This window comes from Saccopteryx bilineata, chromosome 1, assembly GCF_036850765.1.
Source record: "Saccopteryx bilineata isolate mSacBil1 chromosome 1, mSacBil1_pri_phased_curated, whole genome shotgun sequence".
NCBI classification, from domain to species: domain Eukaryota; kingdom Metazoa; phylum Chordata; class Mammalia; order Chiroptera; family Emballonuridae; genus Saccopteryx; species Saccopteryx bilineata.
Window position 1 is genome coordinate 28,924,648 of NC_089490.1, and position 26,872 is coordinate 28,951,519.

Genomic DNA, 26,872 nt, shown 5'->3' on the forward strand with positions numbered 1-26,872 from the left:
AGCATCATTAGGCATTCTGTATAGCTAAGACAGCATGGCAAGCTGAAGCCTTGGCATCTGACAATCCCAGTTGGCATCTTAAGTCCACCTTCTTCCATTGGAAAGCCTGAGACAAGGTGGTTTCTCCAAACCACCATTATCTCATATGAAAAAAATGTGGCTAATAACTCCATCTTTCAGGCAGCTATAAGCACATACGGTCTGTGATTACTTAGACGAGATACTCAATAAGTGGCACAATGCCTGTCATCATCATTATTGGGAGAGTAAGTCCCCTAAAAGTAATTGACATTTCTAAGGTCACATATCTGACTTTGGCATCATGAAAACCCATGCACATATGTCCTAACACCCAATCTAGTGTTGTTTCCACTAAACCAAATTGTCCCAGTGACGCAATGCCTCACCCAGTTCTACCTAATACCATCAGCCAAACCATGTAGCAAGTGAGTTCATTGAAGGGCTCAAATATCTGTTGCTCCATTAGAAGAAATACTGGTGGCAGAAAACAAAAAGCTATGAATCACAATGGATACAGAATTTATTGCACAGCAGGACTAGATTCCTGCAATATCAGCAAAAACGCTCCCTTCAGAGGTTCAGATGCCATGTGCAATGTGGGGTCCGCCCCATATTACCAATCTCTGCAGCTCTTGAAGGCTCCACGACTTCCAGTCTAGGTTCCACGATCAGGAAGAGGCTTTCTCCGCTGGCATTGATGGCCCGACCAGAGGGTCTCACCAACATTGAGATCCGATGCACTCCAACTGGTAGCAGGTTTGTCCGACAGGCCACATTCGTTTGGTTTGAGAAAATAACTTTGCAACTTGTTTTATTCACTGTAATCTGCAAAGCCTGGGAGTCACCCGAGAAACTAGTTCCAGTGATATAAACCAGTAAGTCCATGTCACCATCTTAAAGGAGAAAAGAAATGAAACAAACAAAACCAGTGGTATCGCTCCATTTAAGACAATTCTAACATCAAATGTTTCTTTCCTCTCACCTCCCCTCACAGAATGCAGGGAGTTGAGTGCTGACAAATGTTGAACACGGGCACTTGTCATTGTGTCCTACAACCCCCACCTTAATTTCTCAAACTAGGAATAAGAGATAAGTAGTCAATAAAAATGGGGGGGGGGAACAAAGTAAAGAATATTTCAAAACAAGGACTAAGGAAATAAAATATTTTAAGTCATCAAAATTCTACTTGTCTCCATTTCTAATCATGACCATAATCAGTTACATTGACCAAAAATGACACTTTTCTGCCACATCACTAAACATCCACTCCATATACTGAGGCACCTTCTACCCACCCATCACCAGGTACATGGCTTCTAACAAATCCCTCTGAGTCTAAAAAGTTCATGAACATCTTGCCTGCCAGTGGTGGCACAATGGATAGAACATCAACCTGGAATGTGGAGGTCTCCAGTTCAAAACCCCAAGGTTGCTGGCTTGATCCCAAAGGTTGCTGGCTTTAGCCCAAGGTCCCTGGCTTGAGCAAGAGGTCACTGGCTCATTTGAGCCCCTCCTCCTACATCAAGGCATGTATGAAAAGCAACAGATGAACAACTAAAGCGAACCAAGTATGAGTTATGCTTCTCACTCTCTCTCTCCTCCCTCTTCTCTCTCAAATCAATTAAAACATATAAAAAACAAAGTGCATGACCATCTCAATGCCAAGTAAAAAAAATCATACCAAGGGAATACCACACAGAGTGAACCCGGGGAGTTGACCCTTCAAGATACTGGAAAGAACAGGAGCCTGAGCAGTTAGCTGGTATGTCATTCACTCTCACAACCACCTGAAAAAAGGCAGAAGAATTAAATCCAAATGTATGCATTTTATGTACTCAACGGTATTCCTAAGGTACTTGTGAAATTTGTCCAAATTAAAGTGTGTTAATGATTCATTTATTTTCTTTCTTCCATTTCCCAGGAATAAACCCTAAATTGTAATGAATGGCTCAAAATCTGCCAGACTTTTTAAAATTGATGGTAGGCATGCTAAAACTTCACATTTCTACAATTAAATGTGCTAAATCTTGAGTAAATGTCCTCTCTGTCATATAAAACTAAATTTAATAAAATACAAACTGTACAAGGACCTTTTATCACTCTGTTTTTTTTTTCAACTGGGTAGGTATTTCCTGTGAAAAAGCCCTTTGTTTGCTGGTAAATGCCAATGAAGTATGCACCTTCCTTCCACCTTTACATGGATATATAACTGAACATTAGAGTATTTGAACACTTAATTTGAAGTCTTTTTTGTCCTAGAATGGTAAGCTCTTAAGAAAAGACTGTAGCTGACCCTTGAACAACATAGGTTTGAACTACACAGGTCTACTTATACACAGATTAATTTTTATGAATTCTTTAAATGTATATTCTCTTCCTTATGATTTTATTAATACTTTCTTGGCTATGGCTGGGTAGCTGAGTGGGTTAGAGCCTCATCCCAAGATGCCAAGGTTGAGGGTTCAATCCCTGATCAGGGTACATGCAAGATTCAACCACTAAATGTATAAATAAGTGGAACAATAGATTGATGATTCTTTGTCTCTCTCTCTCTCTCTCTCTCTCTAGCTCTCGCTCTCCCTTCCTCTCTCTCTAGAAAATCAATCAGTAAATAAAAATTTTAAATAATATTTTTCTCTAACTTACTTTATTATATATAGTGTATAATAAACATAACATGTAAAATATGTGTTAATTCACTGTTTATGTCATCAGGAAGGCTTCTAGTCAACAGTAGGCTACTAGTAGTTAAGATCTGGGGCAGTCAAATGTTATAGACAGATTTTTTGCTGTGAGAAGGTCAGTGCCCTTAAGCCCTGCATTGTTCAAGAATCAATTTGTACGTGTCTTTCACTCTTTCTGAAACTAATGTTAATCTAATAGAACTCTGCAATACTCGGAGATGAGGAAGGTGAAAAAGGTATGCTCACTGGACTCGACATATGAAATATGGATTAAAAGTACACACTCTATGTTGGGCAGATAAAATATATTATGCTCACTTTGTTAAAGATGGCGCTGCCCACATGGAGGCCGTCACCCAGGTGATATTAATGTCTGTTGGGGGCGGGCTGTGGGCAGGCAGGATCCTTGTAGCTTGAGGCTTGGTTTTGGGATTAAGCCTTTCCCACCCGTTTTGATGTGGGGTGGTACAATCCCATCATGTCTCTGATAAGTGACTTTGTGTTAGAGACTTCCCTATTTCGTATATTGGATTAAAAGGTTTGATTACTACACTATAAAATGGGGGCAGAACGGGAGCTTGCTCTCTTAGTTCCTGAGATTAGCATTAGAAAGGAGAGAGCAGAGAAGTCAGCAAAGTAAGGCCACGTGGAGGAGTCTAGGGAAAGCAGCCAAGATGGCGGAGTGTTGAATGAGAAGCCAGTTAGTGCAGAGTTTGTGCAGAGAGAAGGAAGGAGATGGGGAACAGAGGTGAATAAGTCTGGTGAGCTAGAAACCTTTGATTCTAGGAAACTCGGATAAGTTAGTAGCTTTGTGAGCACTGAATGTGAGTGGGTTTTGGAGCCCAGTGTGTGTTTTTACTTGCCCGCCAGGTGCAAGCTAGGATTAAAGCTAATGGCCCACCAGTTTTTGGCTCCATTGTTTTTTTACCGACTGTCCGAATCCAATGCGAACCTGCATGGGCCAGGCTGCTGTGATGGTAGCCATAGCTCCTGGCTTTACACTCTATGTTTATGATACTGTTTGTTTATAGAAGAAAGGGGTATTGTGATGGCATGAAGCACAGTTGATAAAGAACACTTAGATTCTTTCCATGTTTTACTTTATTTATAAAGACAAAAAAGATGAAGTGTATCGACATGTTGATGATTACTAACCCTCAGTGTAGGTACCCTGATGTTGTTATATTATTCCTTATAGTTTTGTATATTAAATTTTTCTCAGATTAGAAGATAACATAACAGGATTGTGAACAGGTAGGAAGGAGAAAAAGACAATTTGAAGAAAAAAGGAGTTGACTTTGCTCATATACTTTTCAATACCACTCTGTGGAAGTCTAAATCATATGTCATCACAGAGGTTCTCTATTTTTTTATACCATAACGATAACATCAATAATTATAATAACAAGATATTGTGTGAACACTTACAGAGTCCTCTGCATATCCTGTGCAAGTAGAAAGAGGGCAGCTGTAATTGTCTCTGGGTCATGGATGCTCCTTGGGGTTGGTCCACATTACTAGGCAAGGAGGGGCTGAGAGAGACTTAAAACTAGTACATGCATTTTGGGGGGCCCACCCACTCTCACCTGAGTGTGCTGGTTGGCAGTACCCAACATGTCTCCAAATATGGGTGCCAGAAAAACTCCACCATCATATACCACACGAGTGATTGCAGCAGGGTTCACTCCAGTTAGATTTTCATCAGAGACCTATGACAATTTCATTTCTGGTGAATTCTGTCCTGGAATAGCAGTCTAATCTTGATTAAAATAGATGGTAATGAGTCTTTTCACATTCTATTTAAGATAATCAGATAGCTAGAATGTGAAAATGGAGTGGTGGGGATGGAAAACTAGAAATCTGACAAAAGTATTGGCTAATGAAAGCCCCAGTAGATTAGGGCAATATTTATTTGCAAGTAGTGTTGCTTAAAAGGGTATAAAAAATTAATTGGTTTTCTAAGTCTTCAGATACTTTGTGTTTCTATGTGCTTTTCTATTTTATATGTTTGCAATCCAAAATATTAAAATAAAACATAAGGAAAAAGGGCTATGAGATGAGTCCTGTCCTTCCTCCATCTCCACCCAAGTACTTTGTTTGAAAACCAGATGAGCCACAATACCATAAAACAGGGATCAAATTCCATCTTAGATTTCATTTTATAATAACCAAATGCTAGATGATTATTAGATTATTTTTAAAACTTCAAATATGCAAAAGCATCTGGTTTTGTCATTACCCAAAGACAGCAAATCCTTTTCTAGACTTCCTTCTGCTGTGCCATCTGCCTCCCTGGGAATCTTAGTCAATCACATCTGCTTAAATTGTCCAATAACACATGTAGAACTATTGTATGGTGGACACTGACCAACAGCTCCTCAACTTACACTGAGTCAGGAAAGGAGACACTGAGTTCAAATTGCTTTATCGGAGATATGACATACAAAATACAGTTCGAAAATTTCCAGAAAGATCATTGAACCACCTTATTTGAATATTCCAACCATATTAATCCTTCAAGACAGTTTTCATTCATATCATTCTGACATGTTTCTTCTTTACAATATTGTTCCAGGGCACAAAATCCATACTACCTAAATGAACACCATACATACCCTGATGAAATTGGGCAAATCCCCAACCTGGGTGGACCAGGCAAGGGTCCATACATGTTCGTAGCAAGACTTCAGGCCCTCCATCACAGTGAAGTCACTGACATTGAGGTACTTGGATGTAAAGTCGTCAGCATTGTTCCGTAAGAGCTCCTGAAGGTGACCAGCTGAAATGTGTACAGGGACACCTGTGGGGAAAGGTTTTGATACAGAAAATACCAGACACTAATTACTCCACCTCACAGGGTCTCATCATGAAGATAACAGAGAGTAAATGTCGAGACACCTAATCCATATGCAGAAGACCCTCACATTCAAAATGTAACTGTAGGAGAACCCCCAGCCCCATTAAACCATTTTCTCCTAAGGCGGAGAGAAGTCGATGCCCACTTTTTATATTGTGACACCTTTCATCAAGTGTCACATCTCGTAGCAAGCAGAGAGCCCAGTCACAGCAGACAAATCTATGGGAAATGTCAACTCAATGTATAAACTGCAGACACCCTGGTAATACCTGAAAGTCTAATTAAATGTTGGGTTTTCCCTGGAAAAAATTTAGCTGGCTCTGTGAAGAGAGAAAAGTTGGCCACCTTTCACAGGGCGTGGAGGGAGGCACACAGCAGCTGACACCCGTAAAAACATAGCCAACCCAGCTGAGGAATGTTGCCATTTACCTTCGGTTTCTCTATTAGAATTTCCTTGAAGCCCAACCACCAGCTTCCCCGCTCCACACCCCCACAGAGAAATAACACTGTACTTAAGCCAACTGTTTCATGCTTTACCAAAAGTTTCCATTTCATTAGCTACTCCCAACAGCCCTGTGAGGTGGGTCATTTGAGTACCCTAATGCCTCCTTTACACATGAACAAAATGAAACCCAAAGAGATGCAGAAACTTGCCAACCAAGTGAGACAGGTTTCGATTAAAAATCCAGGTTGCCTTCTACAGAGTCAAGAGACTTCCACCTAAACCCCCACACTGCCTTGAAGTGTTAATAAAATACGACTCTAGTTCTAGGATGCGAACAACATTCTCATCTTTAAAAAACAACAACAACAAAACCATTGTTCTAAAATAAATAAATAATACATTTTAAAAATAAAATTAAAAAGGAAAGGGTTGCTTCCTCATTTACATAACTGGAGGTCCATTACCATTTCAAAAGGCCAGGTTAAGGCTGGCTTCCCCCTGTTCTGCAGGCAACGGTGAGAGGAGCATCCTCAGGCAGGAGGAGGTGGTGGCCGCCCTGTGTCTCTACACTGAGGCTGCAGCTGTCTCAGTGTGATAAGGGAAACAGCAAGTGATGGACTTCCCGGAGGCAGGACACTGTTGGCGTTCATTCACCCCCTTATCACACTCCAATAACAGTAGACTCCAATAGCCTAGGGACCCTCAACTTTCCCTAAGTTGCCCTATTAGAGCAGAAACGCAACTCCATCCCTCCTACTCAAGAAGGTTCTTTGCAAGCCCAGCATCTTTCTGCCTGGGAGGGAGGAAGGCTTTGAACCTTTCGCCAATGTTTATACAGCCACTCTTGCGTTCTCCTGAGCCTCCTTTCCGATTCCCCCTTGTTGATACCAACTAAATAACGCACCGTAATCATTTCTAATCCTTATCTTTTGTGAACTGTGTACGTTATTGAAGACTTAGAAACTATTCATATCTGGAAAGTTCTTTCTGCCTTTGTTATAACCACGATGATCCTCAACAGCATGTGTTGTCACCGTGGAAGAACCACAGCCACCGTGGGTCTTGGCCCCGGAAACTCTAGAGAGGAGGACTGACCTGAGAATCAAAGACCAGAGTCCATACCTGGACCCTGTCATCAACTATCAATACTTGTTGGCTCTTTGGGCACACAGCAGTGTAGTCGGCTGAAGAGTAGTCCTCAAAGAGATATGCCAATGTTCTAGTCCTCAGAACCTAGGAATGCTACCTATCAGGCTAAAGAGTTCATATTACCTTATAAAGAGCACAAGATGTGGTTAAGTTAAGGATTTTGAAAAGAGTTTATGTGGGATTATTAGGAGGGGCCTTGAATGCAATCATAGGTATCCTTGTGAAAGAGGCAGAGGGGCTTCTGAGGCAGAAGAAGAGACAACGTGACGATGGAGGCAGGGGTTGGGGTGATGTGGCCATAGCCCAGGGATGGCGGCTGCCTCCAGACGCTGGAAGAGGAAGGAATGGGTTCTCCCCACGAGCCTTCAGAAAAAGCACAGCCCTGCTGACAGCCATCTTACACATGATCTTAGCCAAAAAGCCAGGAAACAAAACAACCTGATTTTGGACTTCCAGCCTCCAGCCTGTGAGAGAACAAATTTCTGTTATTTTAAGCCACCAAGTTTGTGGTCTTTTGTTATGACAGCCCCAGGAAGCTAATCTACTTAGTTTCCACATCTATAAAATGAGAAGGTTGCGATTACAGTAACAATGATATGTAATTGTTACTGTCCAGATATTTAATTTCAATGAGGTCATTTTCAGACGCTAAAAAAAAAAAAAAAATACCTTTAAGTCTGTCACCCTGCCTGACAATCTCATGCGTGTTGGTTGCCTAGGAATGCCCCTGGAAACGTCAATGAGAAATGTTGTACCCCACCCTTAGCAGCCCCTTTACCAGGAATCACAGTATTAGGAAGCTGGATGCGGAAGTGTCCTCCTAAAGGTGGACTTGCTCTCTGTAGTCTCTGCGTTGTCACCTGGACCATTCCGGATTCTTCTACTCTTTCAGTGGGCACAGAGCTGTGACACATCAAACACTGAACATTAGCCACAGTAATCTTCCAGAAGGCGGCTCCAGACAGAACATAGCTCCACAAAGAACAGCTAGTCTCCCACCATTCCAGACTGTGGGCACCAGCTCCCAAATATCAGGTGCCCCTCTCCCGTCCCAGCAGCAAAACTGTGATGTCACCCGGCCCCAGAGTGAAGACCGACGCGGCCGGCCTCCACGGCTCTGGCCCTGAGCATAGAGTGGACGGGGAACTTGGTATCCTCAACCCCATTTGCAGAGCCAAATGCAAAGTCAGTGTCAGATACTGCCCCGTTCCCCAAATCTCCAGCTGAAACACGGGCCAGGCCAGCAGCCAGGTTCTTGCCTAACACCCCTGGACAAACACACTGACTATCTAATTCTGCTTTTAATACAATAAATGGTCCAAATAAACTGTGACGCACCATGAGATGGAATACCATTTACCCATTCAAAACTATATTATAGAGGAATGTTGAATGAAAGGGGGCCAATTTCAATGTATGCCATTAGGTGAAAAGGACATGTTACAAATACAGTATGTTATTTTTGATCCCAATAAAAGGTTTAAAATTAAATCCACACATGTATATATGTAAACCAAAACTTCTTGGGGGCGGGGGGTAAGGTGGTCAGAATATAGGTCCAATAAGTTAATAGATCTCTGAGTAAAGAGATTGAGTGATTTTTATCTTCTTCTAAGTGTTTGGCTATATTTCCCAAATTTTCCACAATGAGCATATCTATCTCATGTCTGTCAGCAGCATTAAGTACTTACTACCTGCTGACGTGCACGCATACAACCAGACAGAAGCAGGCAGAGTGATACTGTCTGTGTTGGGACAGGAATCTAAGAGAGGCCAGTCTGTAGGCTGTCCTGCCTCTTCCAGGCTGGAGACTTCTGGAAGGAGCTAAGGGACTCGAGGAATCATCAGGAAAGAAGGTTGTGAGGCCTACTCTAAGTGTGAACCTATTCAAAATAACCTAAAGTAGCCCCTGTCATTTCAGAGTTAACGACTTCACCATTTGGAGCCCAGGCCTGCAGGCTGGCCGACATGGTGGCTGCCCCCTCTCTACCACAGAAGTTCTCTTTAATTCTGTTGATAAATTTCACTTCTTTCCTGCCCCAAGAACCACGTCAAGGAAAGTGGAGCACAAAGTCAAGCTTTCTGCACCAGCCACTGTCTGAAGCATGATGTACGTGTGAGCACTAATTTTGGAACTTACTAGAAATAGATGGGAGGGGGAGTTGGGGAAAAAAGAAATTTTAAAGGCAGAGCATCTCAATTCTTCCCATCCTACTTCGCTTCTAGTGAAAAATGGAAAAAAAAACAAACCACAACGAATTAGAGCATACAGGTGTTCCAGGAGCTTAGAGGAGCCTGATCCTGTTACTGCTTTGTAAACCTGGCTACCAAGCGGGACTATTTAAAGGAGAAGCCGTGTTTATGGGGCTCTAGTGCCATCTGGTGGTCAGTTCTCAGAAATCGCTGTTTTTGTTCCTGATCTTTCATTTAGCCTCAATGAATTCCTGGAAGATGACTACACGAGGAATGGAAGGAAAAGCACGAACAGAAACTAGTGGTAATGTGAGCCCCTAAACAGCATAAACATACAACTGCTTTTAAACAAATCCACTTACCAGTAAAATCAGCACTGCCTGAAAACTCATAAGGAATGCAAATTCTCAGACCCTGCCCGAAACCCACTGAATTAAAGATGTTATGGTTAGGGCTCAGCGATTTGTTTTAACAAGACTTCCAGGTGTCTGATAGTGCATTCTTAAGAGTGAGAAGCATTGCTTTAAGCATCAAAACAGGTGGCTTTTCCTAATAAAAGTCCCACTTTTGTGTCCTTCAGGGCCAACTAGCAACCCTAACGAGGGACAGGTGAGCAGAGTCGGCTCCCTACCTTGCGGAAATGAGCGGAAGCTCCCAGCCACACCCCGCCAACCAGGAGGTTACACTGTAGACTGGAGGGGATCCCACCACAGAGAGCGATTCCACCAGGTGGCCACCAGGGCGAGCTGTTCCTGAATCAGCCTGAGAAACTAGAGACCAAGGATCGAATTATCACCAAGTAACTCAGGAGGGAAGACCAGCTGTGAGGAAAGTCCCAGCTGAAGATGCTGAGTTACTTAGATCTCAGCACGCTGTCAAAGCTGAGGTTCCTACCATCTGCTGGATGCAGAGCAAAGTTAGAGGAGGCAGGCATTTAGTACCAATAAAAAATAAATAAATAAACAAACAACTGCAAGGTCATGATATAAGGAGACAAAGTCTAATTTCACAGCAAAATTCAATAACCCCTAACCCAGATGATCATCACTCCCTAGGCCATAGGAGGACCCCTTACACAGATCATCTATTACAGTGGGAAGGGCTACCCTGTTCTCCTTTCTTTTCCAAGGCCCCTCGCATCTCCAGAAAGGTACAGTTGACCCTCCTCAGAACAGCGAACACACAAGGCACGTACTGGCGGCGCTCACAGCTCATCCACAGCGTGGAGGCAGGCCACGTGCAGACAAAGTGCAAGCGTTAAGGTGGACCACTGTTGAGATCCTGATTTCCCACTTCTGTTAGATTACCATCTGGCTAACCAACCTAACCTCTCTGAGGCCATTTCTCATTTGTAAAACGGGAATCTGTGTGGCAGTGAGAGTTTCGTGGGATGGCAGATTGTAATGAAATTACACCAGCACAGTGTAATTTCATATCCTCCCCCTCCCACTAGGCACTGTGGAAAAGACAGCTTCTTCCCCACGACAGCACACTGAGACGGTAAGCAGTTTACAAGGCAGCATCTTTGCAGAACCAATGCTCAGTGCAATACTGGGCACAGAGCAGGTGCTTCGTAGATGTTGATTCACTGAGCTGGACACGGAGTCACTGAAGCTTTGGCTCCCACTAGGCACTGTGGAAAAGACAGCTTCTTCCCCACGACAGCACACTGAGATGGTAAGCAGTTTACAAGGCAGCATCTTTGCAGAACCAATGCTCAGTGCAACACTGGGCACAGAGCAGGTGCTTCGTAGATGTTGATTCACTGAGCTGGACACGGAGTCACTGAAGCTTTGGCTTTGGTATCAATCACCTCTAGGTTCTAATCCCCTCCATGTCTCAGCTCTGGGATTTGGGACAAGATACTCAACCCCTTGTAGCTTTAGTTTCCTCATCTGCAGGATGGGGATAATAGGACCATCTCACGGGGCTCTAAAAGTAAGTGAGAAATAAATGGCAGCTACCACTAGATGAAAACAACTTCCGCGGGGGACATTTAGGTGGGAGAATATAATCAAGTGTTATTTTGATCAGATACACGTCACACAATTAACTATGAATATCGAGTCCAGTTGTGTGGAGTTTATGTTTGCCATTAAATAGTCCTCAAAGCAAAGTCGTTGCTGGCAGGGGAACCAGTCAAAGCAGGAAATGTGGTTTCACGGGAGCCGCTGCAATGTTCTTTCCTGTCTCTGCCCTCCCCGCTCTGCCTCCCTCCTCTCCTCACCCCTACAGGGTCCCAGATCCTGGAGCATTTGGTGGCAGGGACGTGGGGGCAGTGAGAGAGGGCCCTGGACCTTGTGCTTTGAGGGTTTGGAGGTGTAAGGTGACAGTTAAGGGAAAAAAGGAAAAAAAGGGCAAAGGCACCCATTACATTCTAGTCCTGAGTTTCCCAATCAGTGAGTTCAAGTGTATGAACGAGTGAGGCCCTCAGTTGTCCGGGAATCTGGGCAGCACCTGAAGGTCACTGAAGGCCCCAGCCCGGTGTCTGAGACACCATTTGAATATTATCTTCTGTACGCTGGAACATAAACAGTTTAAAGTAAGCAGTGCCTCAGTCTGACCCAGATGCCCACAAAACACTTAAACCCCTGAAACAGAGAGGAGACAGAATTTTGATTAAATCAGCTATGATGTCATTTCAGGGCTAAAAGGGGGTCCTCTCGCTTGCCACGCCCAAACACCTGCCCTCAGCGCTGCGATGCTATAGGAGAGGACTGAAAACATTTTGTGAATCAAAATGTAAATGACTGATTTCTTTCTTTTTTTCTCCTGGGAGAGAGAAAAGAGCTACTTAAGGGGGAACACTGAGCCCCAAAGTCGCAGGGATTTGTTGGAAAAAGGAAAGTAAACAAAACTTGGAAGCCTGGAGGCCCCGGTAGCCTGCGGCACCATCTGCCTGGCCTGGGGGCTTCCCTTCCCCTGGTGTGGCCAGTCTCAGAAGGACCCTGACGAGCACTTTGTCCTGAAGACCAGCGGATCGCTGTGCCTACGGGAGGTCAAGTGACTTGGTGGAGAAAGAGGCCAGGCCTGAGCTCTAAATGATAAGTGGGAGGACTCCAGATAGACAGAAGGACGCGGCGAGTCTCCTGAGGATATGTTTACCCTCTAACTCTCGGTCAGTCTGTTGTCAATCAGACCATTAGCCCATTTACTTGGCCAAACATTGCCGTGTTCTTCCAGCCCTTTGTGTGACAGATATTAACTTGATGGAGAGAGAGAGAAATCCTGCCCGCCTAACAGTAATAATAATGTTAATAGTAATAATAATTTCTCATGTTTACTGAGCACTTACTATGGTCAGGACCTAGGATGAGTGCTTTACATTATATCTCAGTTAATTTTTGCAGGGACCTCAGTATGCCCATTTTATGGGTGAAAAAAAAAAACAAGGCTCTTCAGCCAGGAAGTAGTAAAATTGGGGCAAGAACACAAGTACCAGAAGCAAGAATAGGTAATTCAGTGAATAGGAAAGAAGAGGAACAAACTAGAGAAACACAGGAGCCAAGCGCACACAATACCAACCCCATCTCTGTAGAGCTGAGGCAGGTGAGGTGGAGAGTGTCACCCGTTACCTCTTCATTAAGAGAACAGCAGCCCCTGGCAGAAAAGTTTAAAGTTGGCATAGGATGGGCAGGTCCATGGAGGAGAGAGGAGTCGATGATCACCTGTTAGACTGGTGTCTGCAATGAGAATTTCATCCACATAGAACACGCCCGCCTCCTGAGCCGAAGGAAAGAGGTGAATCTGATGAGCCCGCGTTTGGGAGTTTGCCAGGTGCGTCTGGAACCGCGCGGAGCGAGGCACACAGGTCTTCCAGAGGTTCATGCAAGTGAAGTTCCAGCTGAAAATCAAGCTCACCGTGAACATGGCCTGTCCCTGTGCATCTGCCATCCTCCTCCACGAGAGCCCCAGTTCTCGAAAGTGGGGGCCTGAGCACTAACTATGTGTCCAGGAGAGAGGCCCCGCAAACTCCGGCATCCTGACAGTCCGGGATGCCAGGGGTACAAAGATCCAAGCCAGGCTCGGCTCAGCTTGTGACAGCACATCAGTGAACCGCATTTGAAGGCGATCATTCATTCATGACACTCGATTTCAACATCTTTTTTTCAAATTACAATATACAGTCACTGTGTGTCTTAAGCAGATCACGTTAGTCTCTAACGACGAGGAAGATTAATACTCCTGGATATTACCGGACGATTTAGGCTTAAAATCACTTACAAAACCCATAAGAGACATCCAGAAAGAGCAATGAATCCAGGGATCAAGACGCTTGATTTCTATCCCGGGGTCTTGTTCACTTGCTAAGTGAATTTCAGTGAATCACAGATTCTCTGAGACCCCATTTTTCTCATCTGAATGTCAAGGAAAGTTCTCTAACACCTCTTCCAAATACTAGGTTCTATGACTTTATCCCTATGAGAAATGTCAGATTTCTTCTAGGAAGTATTATATTTCTAATAACTAACTGCTCTTAAGTCAAACTTCTCTGGGCTGCATTTTTTTCTCCTCTCTGTTGAACCCCAGGTTAGTTAATATCTGAGGTTTAAATATAAGGTAGGCCACCGTCCGCAAGAGAGCTAACCATCCCAGTTGGCACAATTCCCACCATCCCTCCCCGTAGATTATCTACCTTTCAGGACTGGTCCTCATGAGATTCCAGTCACAGGTGATGTTCTTCTTACTGATGTTTTGAAGGTCGGTTGTGAAGGACAGAGTCACCTTCAGGATCCTATTCAGGTGGCCTTTGTATGCAATGCACAGCTACGGACACCAAATAAGGGCTTCAGCTCTATTTGAGCAGGAAGCAGCCACTGAAGCAATGTGTAGTGAGGAGAGCCCGCCTCCCAGGACCCGGCCACATGCTGCGAGGGGGTCAGCCCAGTCCCCGTTCTGCTGGACCTCACCAATCTGGCTGGAGGGACAAGTCATCTCAATAAACTGTTATTTGTCCAAAAGAGAGTTATTGAACACCTCACACATTGTTTGACGATGACGATTTTAGTGTCTCAATTAGAAGAAACCCTGTCCTGTCACAGGTACCTGTGCAACCTTCAGCAAGTCCCTCACGTTCTCTGTGCTTCAGTTCCTGAATTCTGACCCCCCCCCCCCCAGTGTTCCTGGTTTCTAGCTCTGAGTTAAGCAAAATCGTCTGGCTCATAAAGTCTTTAGAACAGATTTTTTTTTTTTTTTTTTTACTTCAGCACTGCTGACATTCTGGATTGTATAACTGTTACCTGCGAGGGGGCTGTTCTGTGCGTTGTGGATGTTTTAGCAACATCCCTGGAACCGAGCCAGCGGATGCCAGCAGCACTAACCTGGTTGTGACAACCGAAAATGTTTCCATAAATTGCCAGCTCTCCTCTAAGAGGCAAACGTATGCCGACTGGGAGCCTCTGCTGTACAGGAAAGGCGGGGAGACAGTGCCCGGCCTGAACCACTTAGTGCTGGCTTCCGCTGCCACTGGGCTATGAAAGGACTGCGAACACAGCCCTGAGCGCGGCCACCCAGGAAGGCTCACTCCGGTTCCCGCGGGGCAATGAGATCATGACATTGACACAAAGGGTGTTGGGATTAAAGAAACGTGTCGGTCAATCAATCCATCAGTAATAACAGTGACTATAATACATTGCAATATCTAGCCTTAGCAGAGGGCTAACCACTGCACAGACAAGTTACTGGATGAACTCACTACATCGGCACCAAAATACTCAGAGGCAGACAACCTTGTTACTCACTTCTCAGACCAATAAACTAAAACCAGACACTGAGGGCACACAGGGTATAGAATCTGAATTCAAAGTCAGATAGTCTGACTGTAGAGCCTGCACTCACAGCTAGAGAGCAAAGACAATACAGGGTAAAGGAAGAGTAGGGTTATAGTTGTTCGTGTAGAAAATAATACAATAATAAACAAATATCAATGCAAGAATAAAGTCTGTATTGCATACTCAAAGCTGCAAAACTACTTCTGGTACCCCTGTCTAGAGCATATAAAAAGTTCCATAAGTCTCGCAGCCAATTCAAAGGCATTTCTACATAACAAGTAGCCGGTGGAGGACTGGAGGTGTCTGTTTAGCCCTGAGACAGCACTGGGAAACCTAGAACCTCAGCCCTAAGCGCTGTGGGCACATCACAGTCACCACTCATTGGTGCTTCTGTTTCTTCATCTCAAGACCTGAGAGTAACAGCAACCCCTCCCTTCCCACCTCGCCTGGAAGCATGCACGCTGTTACTTACATGTGTGTCCTGATCCAGCCAGGAGCCCTCCTGGGCAGCCGGGGGTGTTAGGACAAGGTGTCGAGGCTGACGGAGGCTGAACCTCCCACAGAAGGGCTCTGTCCCGCTGGTGAGGTCCCCATCAAAGCTAGAACCTTCTGGGCCTGAATGCAGTTCAAATAAAATTAAAAGAGAAGATGTTAAATAGACAGAGTTTCCTAACATGTGTCCAGAGAATAAGTTATGGGTTCACCGTGATATTGGCCCCCCAGCCCTTGGGTAAGCTGGGCAGGGCTTACGGTATCCGGCAGCCCCCAGGTTGGAGGCTCCAGCTATGAAAAATCCATTCCGTCTACCCTGGAACATTAAATATATACAGGAGGTTCCCATCAGCGTGCTTTCACTCTCCACAGTTTGTTACCAGCAGTCAGCAGTGGTCCAACAATAGTAAATGGAAAATTCCAGATATAAACAACTAATAAGTTTTAAATTGCATGCCACTCTGAGTAGCATGATGAAATCTCACGCTGTCCCCCCCCCCCAGAGGGGGCTCATTTCTTTGTCCAGTGTCACCGCAGTGTAGACATGCCCCTCCTGGTAGTCACTTAGTAGCCATCTGGGTTATCAGATCCACAGTAACCTTTATCGTACTTTAAAATGACCCCAAAGCACAGGAGTAGTGATGCTGGCGGTTCAGATATGCCAAAGAGAAGCTGTAAAGTGCTTGTTAAATATCAATATGGTCAATAGTAGCCTAACATCGTGTCATAGTGTGTACGTTACTCACCTCACTTCATCTCATCACATAGGCATTTTATAATATCGCATCATCACATAAGAATAAGGGTGAGTACAGTATAAGATATTTTGCGAAAGAAAGAAACCATATTCACATTTTTATTCTAGTATGTCATTATAATCATTCTATTTTATTCTGTTATGGTTGCTAATCTCTTCCTTGCTTAATTTATAAATTATACTTTATCATATAGAAAAAAAATGGTATATGCCAGGTTTCAGGCATTGAGTGGGGATTTTGGATAAGGGGGAACTACTGTATTACCGTTTTCTGTGGGTACCATGACACATAAAACTGTTGAGAAGCAAAAAGACAAGGAGTATCGACTGTAACTTAGTTCACCTTAGTCATTTAAAAATATACCCTCTCATTGTTATAATTTGCTGAGATTACTGGTTTATGTAGTAATTTCTTTATTCAAGATGCAATTTAAATTAGATACGATTTGTACTGTTTTGCCACTTCCCACCTATATCTCCTGCCCTTTTCCCACGGTGTGGCTGGAGATACCGTTCCTCAGTTCCCAGCAGGCTTGGTTTCTAACCTGACGGCTCAGGAGGGTGCGACACCAAGCAGCTCCCTCCCCAGCCGGCAGCCCCTCTGGCTGCTCAGTGTCCAAATCCAGTTTCTGTGTTTCCACTTGACTCTGTTAGTAGCTTGGAGGGGAAATAAAGATTGTTCCCATTTTACATGAGAGAGAGAGAGAGAGAGGGGAGACAATGATAAAGACAAGGGTCAGAATTTGTCAAACCAGGGACAGCACCTTGTTCAAATCCAAGTCGGAGTAGGATATTAGCCGAAAGGGGTTCCAGCAGGCATTTGACTGCAAGTAACTCTTCAATGGCTGTTTGAATCTGTTGAAAAACTACCAGGAGGTCATACCACGGGCATAAAGACAACCCCAAGTTCCCCCACCTCCCATCGTTTAGAGGAGGTTCCCACCTGATGGGCTGTGGCATTTGCAGGGATTGGCTGGCTAGAGACATTGTCCCACGTAAGGAAGAAGTTCCCTCTTCCAGACACAGTTAGCCTCTGAAAAGTCAAGAGTAACAGGATTCAGTGATGTGTGTTAAGTAAGCCAAAGAGATCATCTAAGAACAGACTTCGCTGGCTTGCTATTTTCTTTTTATAATCATTTCGATTTCTTTTTAACTCTCATCTAGAAATATCTGGAGAACACAGTGTTATCACCTGAAAAAAAGGAAAAAAAGAAAAAACTTGTCTTGCAATAATGTATATGTCTGTCTCCCTATTTATCTATGCAACCTCCCCTCTTTCTTTTTTTATTATTATTTTATGTGACAGAGAAAGAGAGAGAGACAGATAGAGGGACAGATAGGAAGGGAGAGAGACGAGAAGCACCAATTCTTTGTTGAAGTTCCTTAGTCTCCTTAGTTGTTCATTGATTGCTTTCTCATATGTGCCTTAACCAGGGGGCGACAGCAGAGCAAGTGACCCCTTGCTCAAGCCAGTGACCTTGGGTTCAAGCCAGCAACCTTGGGGTCATGTCTATGATCCCAGCTCAAGCTGGTGAGCCTGCACTCAAGCTGGTGACCTCAGAGTTTCAAACCAGGGTCCTCAGTATCCCAGTTCAACACTCTATTCACTGTGCCTCTGCCTGGTCAGGTGGAACACTCCCCTTTCTTCAGAGTGTGAGATTTAAATGTTGCCCCTGATTGGCCCGCTTTCAGCTCTTCTCACTGAGCAACCTCTCCCAGGGTAGCGTGGCAGAGAAGCCGCCTCATGGCACGTCCCTCTCAGAGTCTTATTCAATCTCTGCTCTGCTTCCAATACATTCCCTGTCAGGCACCTTACACTCTTACTATGGGTAGAACCCATCCTCTTATATCACTTCTTATTTCTTTTTCCTGTGGCTGTTTGTGCACATATTTTTCCATTAGACTATGACCCTACAAGGCAGAGCCCATACCGACTCATCTTTGTACATCAAAAAACGAACAACAACAAAAATGCACCAAAATTGTTTAACACAAATATGGGGCACAACTGTGAGACCCGAATGCCTTGAACTTTATAAAGCAGACTTAGTAAACACAGCATGTATGGAAATAGGAACTGACTCAGTCAAAAGGCTATGAAATCTGGTGTATGCACAAGCTTTAGCATGCACAGTGGGTGTGGACGTTTGGAGGACCTTGTCTCTTCTCCAGGGAGCAAGCTTCCAAAAGAATATTTACCTGGACCTTAAATTCCTGAAACTAAGTCCATGAATAAGGTCATCTCAATAACAAGACTCTGCCCTTTTTTTTGAACATCCATGTAGCCTTATGGGATAGATACCCTATTTCTTTAGCAGCAGAGTTACAATTACAACTCAACTCTTCTGGATCCCAGCTAGTGATCCTTCCACTAGGCAACACTACATCCATTTAGGAATTCAGCCCCTGAACCTAACTAAGCCCATGGGATGGGGAACAGAGGCAGACCTGGATCTCTGGGAGTCTCTGAGCACGGACTCGGATCTGATGCTTCTCCCGAAGGTAAGTGCTGACCACATCAGGATTCAGCCAGGTGTTGTGGATCTGAACGCCAATTCTCATCCCCGTGCTGGGGGCATTCCCATGATGCTCTGCCTCCAGGTAGTACGTGGCTCCACCCAACAGCTCCAGCTTGGGGGTCTTCTGTTGCCAGGTCCCTTCATCCCCTTTCTGCTCCCAGAAGTCAAACCAGTCAGCCATTCCCCCCCTGATGGAGGCCACCATCACCTGTGCCCCAGCAAACATGCCACAATCAACACTGTGAAGTTGCTGAGCATTTCTTTCTCAAACAGCGAGTGTCTGGACAGCTATTAACAGGGATTTGAGGATGGGTGTGCCTTTTCCAACAAGTTAACCCAATCACACTGGAGCCTGTGGGTGTTTATGCTTCCCCATCCCTTCTTCTCTTTCTCTTTCTCAATTGAACAGCCACATGTGGGCAGGAACAGCCAACCTGCACCTTTAGGGCTACAGGATGCTGCAGATAACCTCATAGGAAGCCCTTCGAGAAATCAAGAATGACTTGATCACATCAAAATCCATGTTTCTCTAGCCAACTAGCAAAATAATTGAATAGAAGCATACTAATAATTTGAAAAAAAGATATTTTGGTTTTTTGTCAGTAGCACTAATGAATTTGGCTGTTTGTTAAAGTCACCTTTTCTTATCCTTCAAAACTGATTGGTAAATTCCTACAGAACACTGGTCATATCCCCACCTAATATTAATGGACAAGGCACAAGTATTGAAGCCAGAGAAATCTGAGTTTGAATCCTAAATACATCTCTTATCATCCAAGCAGCCTTGGATTGGCCATACAATCCTTCTAAATCCCAATTTTCTTACCTGGAAAATAGGGATAACTCCACATAGCTCACAAAAACGCTAGAGACGCAATATATAAAAAATGTTTCATCGTGCCTGGCTTACAGCAAGTGCTCAATAAAGAGTAGTTGCCAACACATTCAACCAAATTCTTTATCCACAATTAAAAGCATGACAATTATATATCAACTTAAAAAAAAAACTTTTTTAGTAAACCCCTCCGCCCACCAAAAAGAATATATATTAAAATTTCTTGTTGCTTAATGGAATATTACAACTATTAGTAGAACTTAAGAGTTTTAGTTTTGATGCTTTTTTTTTTAATGATTGAAAGACTGGGGATAAAGAAAAGAAAAAGAGGAAGATGGGGAATACCTTGGCCCTGGGATCCTCTGAGTGACTGAAGTGCAGAGAAGCCTGGCTATCCGCCCGGATCCAGAAAGTGTAGTTATTTGTCTCTGGGGCCACAAAGAACCCACTGAGCCGAGCTCTGCAAAGCAGAGGAACACAGCATCAAAGGAGAGCACCCAAGCCCTGAGTCACTGACCCTGTGAATGGCTGCCCTTGTTCTTCGTTTGTCTTTATGGGAATGAGGAAGAAACACTTGACTCTTGCACCACATGAGCGGCCAGAGCACTCTGGAAACAGCTGGGGCGCCCATCTAGTCTCCGTATCTCAACCCATCTCTTCACACCAGCCACAGCGCCCCCTGCAGGCATGTCCTCCTTGGGAAAGTGGTAGCTCCAGCATAGGGCTCTCTGGAGGCTTAGCTGAGAACCTACTTCACACAGCCAGCGAAGGGACTGATCCACGGCAGGAACTCAATCAATAGTAAATATTATTCTCATCATTAGAAATAAGGGGAGATCACTGATCAGAAATTGCTCTGACTTGATCTAGAACCTTTGTTCCTTGTCTCCTTATCTCACACATTCATACATCACAAGCTGTATTAGATCACCCTTCTGACTGATGTCAGACATTAGCCACATCGTATTCGGTCTGTGTGTAGTTGCCACTGTATGTGGATAATCATGTATTAGCTAGTATGCTTCCTGCCAAATAATCTCACTTGACTTCTAGACCATACTGTGCAGTTCTTTAGGAAGAGTAAAGTGACAAACCAGACATGACCCCAAATGACATCAAGAGAAATGTCTCTTTCCTCTCCCGCATGCAGACATTAACTTCATAGAAACAGGTGCTTATTTATGTGAGGCTTTACAATGCTAGTGTGTCCTCTTTAAGACACCACATTCCCATGGGGAAAATGGACAGGTGCCATATTGTGGCCTACGTAGACTTAGGGAGAAATCACAAGCCTTGAAGTCAGAAAACTTCAGAGCTTGGTTTTGCTACTTGATAATTGTACGGTATTTAAAAACACCATGTTAGCTATTAGCAACTATGGTTCTTTATCTGAAAATTACAAATATTTCCTCAGTTGTTGTATCACATGAGGGAATTTATTTTAGAAGGCCTGGGACATAGTAATAACACAATATGTATCAACTGAGCTGAGTAAGAAGATCAGGAGATACACGTGGATACCGTGAGAGATTTCAGTGCACGCTCTCTTGTCCTGCTCTGTGGCTGTACACGTGCATGACGAAGGTGCTCACTCCTCAAGGATAATGACCTTGTTCTAGACCTTCTAACCCTCACAAGACTGAACACAATGTTGTATTTAACATAGGTGACCAGGAAATTGTTTTTAATTGTTTGGGGTTTACTAATTAAATTATATTTCACATACACACACACACACACACAGAGAATTTGCTCTGAACTTACCAGATACCTTGACACCTGCAGAAAGGCCCTTTTTTATTATAAAGATACATGGTCCACATGTTAGCAATTTCAAATTAAAATACATAACCTTTAAAGAAGATTGCAGGCAATGTTGCACGGTCATATTTTTTAAATGTTTAATATAAGTTCTAGTGACTTAGTATTCAATACAGATATGGCTAAGAAAATTATTAAACTACTCTAACAAATATCAAGAATATTTGCTGAAATAGTTTTGAAAATAATTATTTTAAAGGTTCATCAATATAATTAATTTATCAACTAATGATGATCAATTAATAAATATTCCAATATTCTGTTTAAAATATTTGAACTATTTTTAAAAAAATAAGAGAGAGAGAAAGAGGGACAAGTAGGTACAGACAGACAGGAAGGGAGAGAGATAAGAAGCATCGACTAATAGTTGTGGCACCTTAGTTGTTCATTGATTGCTTTCTCCTACGTGCCTGAACCAGGGGGCTCTAGCCAAGTCAATGACCCCTTTCTCAATCCAGAGACCTTGGGCTTCAAGCTAGCAACCTTTGGGCTCAAGTCAGCAACCATGGGATCATGTTTATGATTCCACATTCAAGCCAGCGACCCCACGTTCAAGCTGGTGAGCCTGCGTTCAAGCCAGTGACCTTGGGATTTCAAACCTGGGTCCTCAGCGTCCCAGGCCAACTTTCTATCCACTGCATCACTGCCTTGTCAGGATAAAATATTTGAATTTTCAAGAAATGGATGACAGAAACAGGAGTTACTCTTTGGTTTATGGCTCCTCAAAATGTCAGTTAAAAAAACATACCCTACAAGTTGTACCATATATTCAAAATGCTCTTTTGTCTTCTGAGTTGGTTTGTCTCTCTCAATACCCCTCAGACACTAAATAGCTAAAAGCTAATCTTCACCTTTGAACGTTATTGATGGTCCTCAAAAACTATGATAAAACTGCATTATTAGATGTCATAAAAGATGACAATTGCCATTTTAAAGTCATATATTGGTAGGTAAGTAGTTAGTAAGGCTTCTGGGACAAAGAAACTCTACTCTGTTCATTGAGTTCCTTCCCTGCTTGCTTTGTTCTATGTCTGAAATTCCTGAACAGGGAACAAAGTCTTTCATTCCCAATTGAATTAAAATTTAATATGGCCAAATTCTTGGAGCAGCTTACAAAATGGCTGGAATTCACACTCAAGGGTCATGACCAACTTCTTTCAAAAGAGTAAAGGATCACACAGTACAGGATCTATGCCTCTATATATGCGCTGAGAATACATTTGGGAAATAGTGTGTCTAAGCAATTCTGAACTTTTTATACTTTTAAGCCCACTTAAAATAACTAGAAATTTTGGGCAATATCCTTGAAGGAATTAAAAGAACTTAATCACAGTGCAGTCACTGCTACTGAAAACAACGTCTCACAGAACCTACAATAGCTTCCCCTGCTCTACACCAGCCATTGCATTGACTTTTGACACTGGGTGGCTGTCCCAACAGAACTGTTTGCCTCTCAGCCTTTGCTCCTCATCCGACCAAGGGGTAAATCCTTGCATCTTTCTTTGGCATCATTCAGATGTGAGTTCAGCTCCTAACCACGTACCTGCCACAAATTTTACCCTGCTCCCTTTAAAGTCTCTTAGCCTACTCAGCTCAATATTTCAACTGATAGTCATTCCAAAGCAGACAGTAAACTAAGTTGTATAAAATGTGAAATCTATCTTTTGATTCAAATTTTAGCACGCACCTATAAAGGGCCTGGAGTATACTAGCATGAATAATACTGGTGGATAACACACCAGTCAAACTCTGTTGTTGTGAATTTGGTAGATGTTATAAATATTACCTTGGAAACCTTATTGCTTACTTATCTGTCTCCTAGCCTCACCTAGGCCACTAAAGATGCTTTTGATATGGACTCCCACTTTTCTTACAGTGTACCTGAAAGGTTGCCCTTCCTTTGACCAAAATCCAAATGGAGAACTGGCATTAGGGACAATCTGCCACCTGTACCCAGGGGTAGCTTCAGTCAGGTCCAAGCCCTCAGCAGCGTCTCCAACTTCAAAAAGAAGCCCACGGTTGCCTGTAAGACACATATACTTCATAAACACCAGACAGCATTCCCCCCTAGGTTGAGTAACTGTTTTACTTCAGATAATGGGATAAGGATGACCCACGTGCTAACCAGAAAGGTGAGTCAACTGAGACCCAGATGAAAAAGCCATGTCAGAGCCTCTACAGAGAGTACAAATGTTCTGGAAAGCAGAAAATACTGCTTGGTGTAGGAATTAGCCTCCTGCAAAGAGAGGCTGGAATAGGAATGGAAAGGGGACATAGTTTCAGAGGACCAGAGAAGGGTAGGAGGCCCTTCTTAACGGGAGTGTCTGGAGAAGGAAACCAAGACCCAGAGAAAATGTAAACGAGCAAATACTGTGGTTGAGTAAAGGAAACGATGTGATCGTGTGCTTGGGACTTAGTGGTGAGGAGTGGACTTCAGTGTCTTTTAAGGGTCAGTTAGCCTGGAAGGTCTTATCTCTAAAACCCTTTCATTCCCCAAGAAAATGGGCAACCCTTCCACTTTCACACATCAGGGCCTCAGTTTGTGGACTTGCACATAGAACAAATTATATGACATGCAGCTACTGTGTGGCATTCTCAACGACGTTACACTTGTTGATTTGTGTTTTCTATTATGCAAACCCTGAGATCAAGGGCATGCATGCAATCAGTATTGGAAAAAAAATTTGGATTGAGGGTAAAAGCTGTGAAATCATATATTCTTGCATTCAGATTCCAGTTCTACCTTTTACCAAATGTGTAGCTTCCAGCAAATTGTTTAATGCCTTTATTTTCTCATGCATGGGATCAAAAATAAATAGAGATAACACAGAAAAGACCAAGGGACTTGATATATATGTGAATCATATCATAATAAAGCTGGAAGGAAAGTGAGTCAATTTGACAATTCTGTCAAAAAAAAAAGAGAGAAGACTAAGGGAGCTTGAACTGCATACACAAAGAACATAAATACTAAGTATTCAATAAAGGACAACTAGGGTAATTATTATTTTAAACTACTACTATTACTCTTCATTAGTCTGTAAAGGGGGGAAATAGGTAAGGAATAAGCAGAAAAATAAGAGCATATTTTAATACATTCCTTGAGGTTTCTCAGCCTCAGCACTAGAGACATTCTGGGCTGGATAACTGTGATGAAGGCTGTCCTGGACACTGAAGGACATTTAGTGGTACCTGGTACTCTAGCCACTAGAGGACAGTAGCACCACCACCACCTTCCCAGCTGCAACTGTCACATGTTGCCAATGCCCCCTGGAAACCACTGAGAACCTCTGCTTTACATCATATGGGCGAGATCGGGCGAGTTCAGGCTGGTACGGCCGTAGACTTGACATAATAATTTGCTCTACTACCAGAAATTTTCAAGCATCTTCACAAAGGACATTGTTAACTTTCAGGAACCTGCATTCAGGAAATTATCCTACCACTACCCAAGTAGCTAAAGCAGGACCCCCACCCCCTCACCCCAAGCAGGGGACAGTTCTCCATTTCCTGACTCAATATACACACTGTCTCTAACACTTGCTTCGGTAGATCCCTTGGATGGGAGCTGTCCCTGAGAAAAAATACTGCAGGTCTGGGACCTGGGGAATGCCCGTGCCAAAGCTGTGCGTGCATTGTCACACCTGAATGGCCTCTCTTTAGAAAGGTTTCTCCACCCTGCTGGGTTACTGTCCCTCTAAGTGCTGAGCTTCCGGAGCTGAGTTCACTGCCCCTAGTTTGATCATAGAGTCAGCCCCCCAGGGGACAGGGGACAGGTAAGAGTCACAGCTGTGCGGCCTGTGGTTCCAAGCTACATAACAGGCCAGCTGCCCTTACGGCTACCGGCACTGAGCCTCTGGTTCTAATGCTTACCAGAAAGGGGCCCCGGTGGGGTATTTTAAACAAGCAGCTAAGCAGTAGAAGCTTTACACGGAGGAAGAGAGGTGGAACCTCGCCTTCTCCATTTCCGCTCACTTCAGCCACAAACTGGTGGCAATGTCACAATACATCCCTACTTTTCAGAGGAGCAGACAGACGCCTCAGGGAAAGGAGAAACAATACTTGAATGCATCGCATTGTGCCCCATGCTCTGGCCTTGTCTGATGCTGTCGTTATGAGTGCGCCTGAGTGCTCCCGATAACAGTGCCTTGGCTGCAGTTATGCTTCCTGGACCCAGGCCTCCACCGACCCCCTTGGCCATCTGGCTGGCCAGAACGAGGAGTGCAGTGTCAGTGTCATGGAGCGTCTGAAAAAAGCGAAGAGCCCCGCCCCCGAAATGGAAGCCCTGGGTCCTGGTATCATGGACCCAGAACTCACTGAGCAAACCAATCAAAAGCTGGGACAGAATGCGAACAATTCCATTCGTATTTCCAAGCCCATCATGGTTAGAATGTAACCAGAGGTCACTGAGCAACCCCAGCGACTCCCTTACCTGCCTGAGGGGCGGTCAGCCTTGCTCCAGCCGCGGGAGCCCAGGTGGTACACTCAATCTTCCGGGGAGACACGTGTCTAACATCACATGGGATGCCTGAGGAGAATTTTTAAAATTAGACAGATATTTAAAATTAGATAGAATTTTTAAAATTAGAAAATTAAATAGATTTTTTTAAATTAGATAGATATATTTGATATTGGAAAGGAAAGGAAAATGTAGTCACTCGGGCTATAGATACAGGTACAGCCATCAGTATGTAGGTTTGATGGCCAGGCGACAGGACCACCCTGAAGTGGACAGGCTCCTATTCTAAGGCAAAGGGCTGACTGTATGTAAATAGTGCAGCAAAGGCGCCACCCAACTGGGCCAGGCGGGAGAGGGAGGGAACCGAGCAGCAGAGCAGAGGGCAGCTCAGAGTCAGGGACAAAGCCTGCAAGGCCATCACGGAGGATGGGCTGGGGCCTCAGCTGAGCCTGGGAGGGTAGTGTAACCACGAGCGCCAAGGACATTTTCCTGCATCCCTGAGGTCACCAACTAGGTCAGGGGTCTCAAACTCAACTCAGCATGTGGGCCGCAGAGCAAGATCACAGCGGTTCGGTGGGCCGCACTAGGTCTACAAAAGGCAACTGTTACGCAACACTTTTCAGTGTCACAAAACGACCAGAAACTGTAGTTCGCATCACAACTGCTGTTAACTAAGCTAATATCTAGCTAGGATGCTAGAGAAATGAAAAATACAAGTAGGCCCCTAGGCTTACTTAATTTTATCCAAAATATTTTGAACTTCGTGGATTAATTAGTCTGCGGGCCGCACAAAATTGTTCGGCGGGCCGCGAGTTTGAGACCCCTGAACTAGAGAGCATCCCACCCGGCAGGATGCTTCCATAGAGATA

General features: G+C 43.9%; 1 protein-coding gene across 6 annotated transcripts in view; it reads right to left on the bottom strand.

The window, feature by feature from the left end:
* The window catches only part of PKHD1 (PKHD1 ciliary IPT domain containing fibrocystin/polyductin), a 495,803-nt gene that overhangs the window by 436,196 nt on the left and 32,735 nt on the right, over positions 1-26,872 (bottom strand). For all 6 annotated transcript variants that reach the window (XR_010728191.1, XM_066252548.1, XM_066252523.1 and 3 more), the window contains exons 13-27: positions 25,977-26,072; positions 23,426-23,567; positions 20,069-20,183; positions 18,818-19,096; positions 17,313-17,402; positions 17,134-17,224; positions 15,593-15,735; positions 13,986-14,116; positions 13,018-13,193; positions 9,981-10,119; positions 7,935-8,059; positions 5,321-5,505; positions 4,292-4,414; positions 1,703-1,808; positions 639-914 (exon numbers count right to left, since the gene is read on the bottom strand). Coding sequence is in view for 5 of the 6 variants with exons in the window: in XM_066252548.1 (XP_066108645.1) it covers positions 639-914; positions 1,703-1,808; positions 4,292-4,414; positions 5,321-5,505; positions 7,935-8,059; positions 9,981-10,119; positions 13,018-13,193; positions 13,986-14,116; positions 15,593-15,735; positions 17,134-17,224; positions 17,313-17,402; positions 18,818-19,096; positions 20,069-20,183; positions 23,426-23,567; positions 25,977-26,072 (2,217 nt within the window). In the remaining variant the exon portion in view is untranslated. The remainder of the gene's footprint in view (positions 1-638; positions 915-1,702; positions 1,809-4,291; positions 4,415-5,320; positions 5,506-7,934; positions 8,060-9,980; positions 10,120-13,017; positions 13,194-13,985; positions 14,117-15,592; positions 15,736-17,133; positions 17,225-17,312; positions 17,403-18,817; positions 19,097-20,068; positions 20,184-23,425; positions 23,568-25,976; positions 26,073-26,872) is intronic.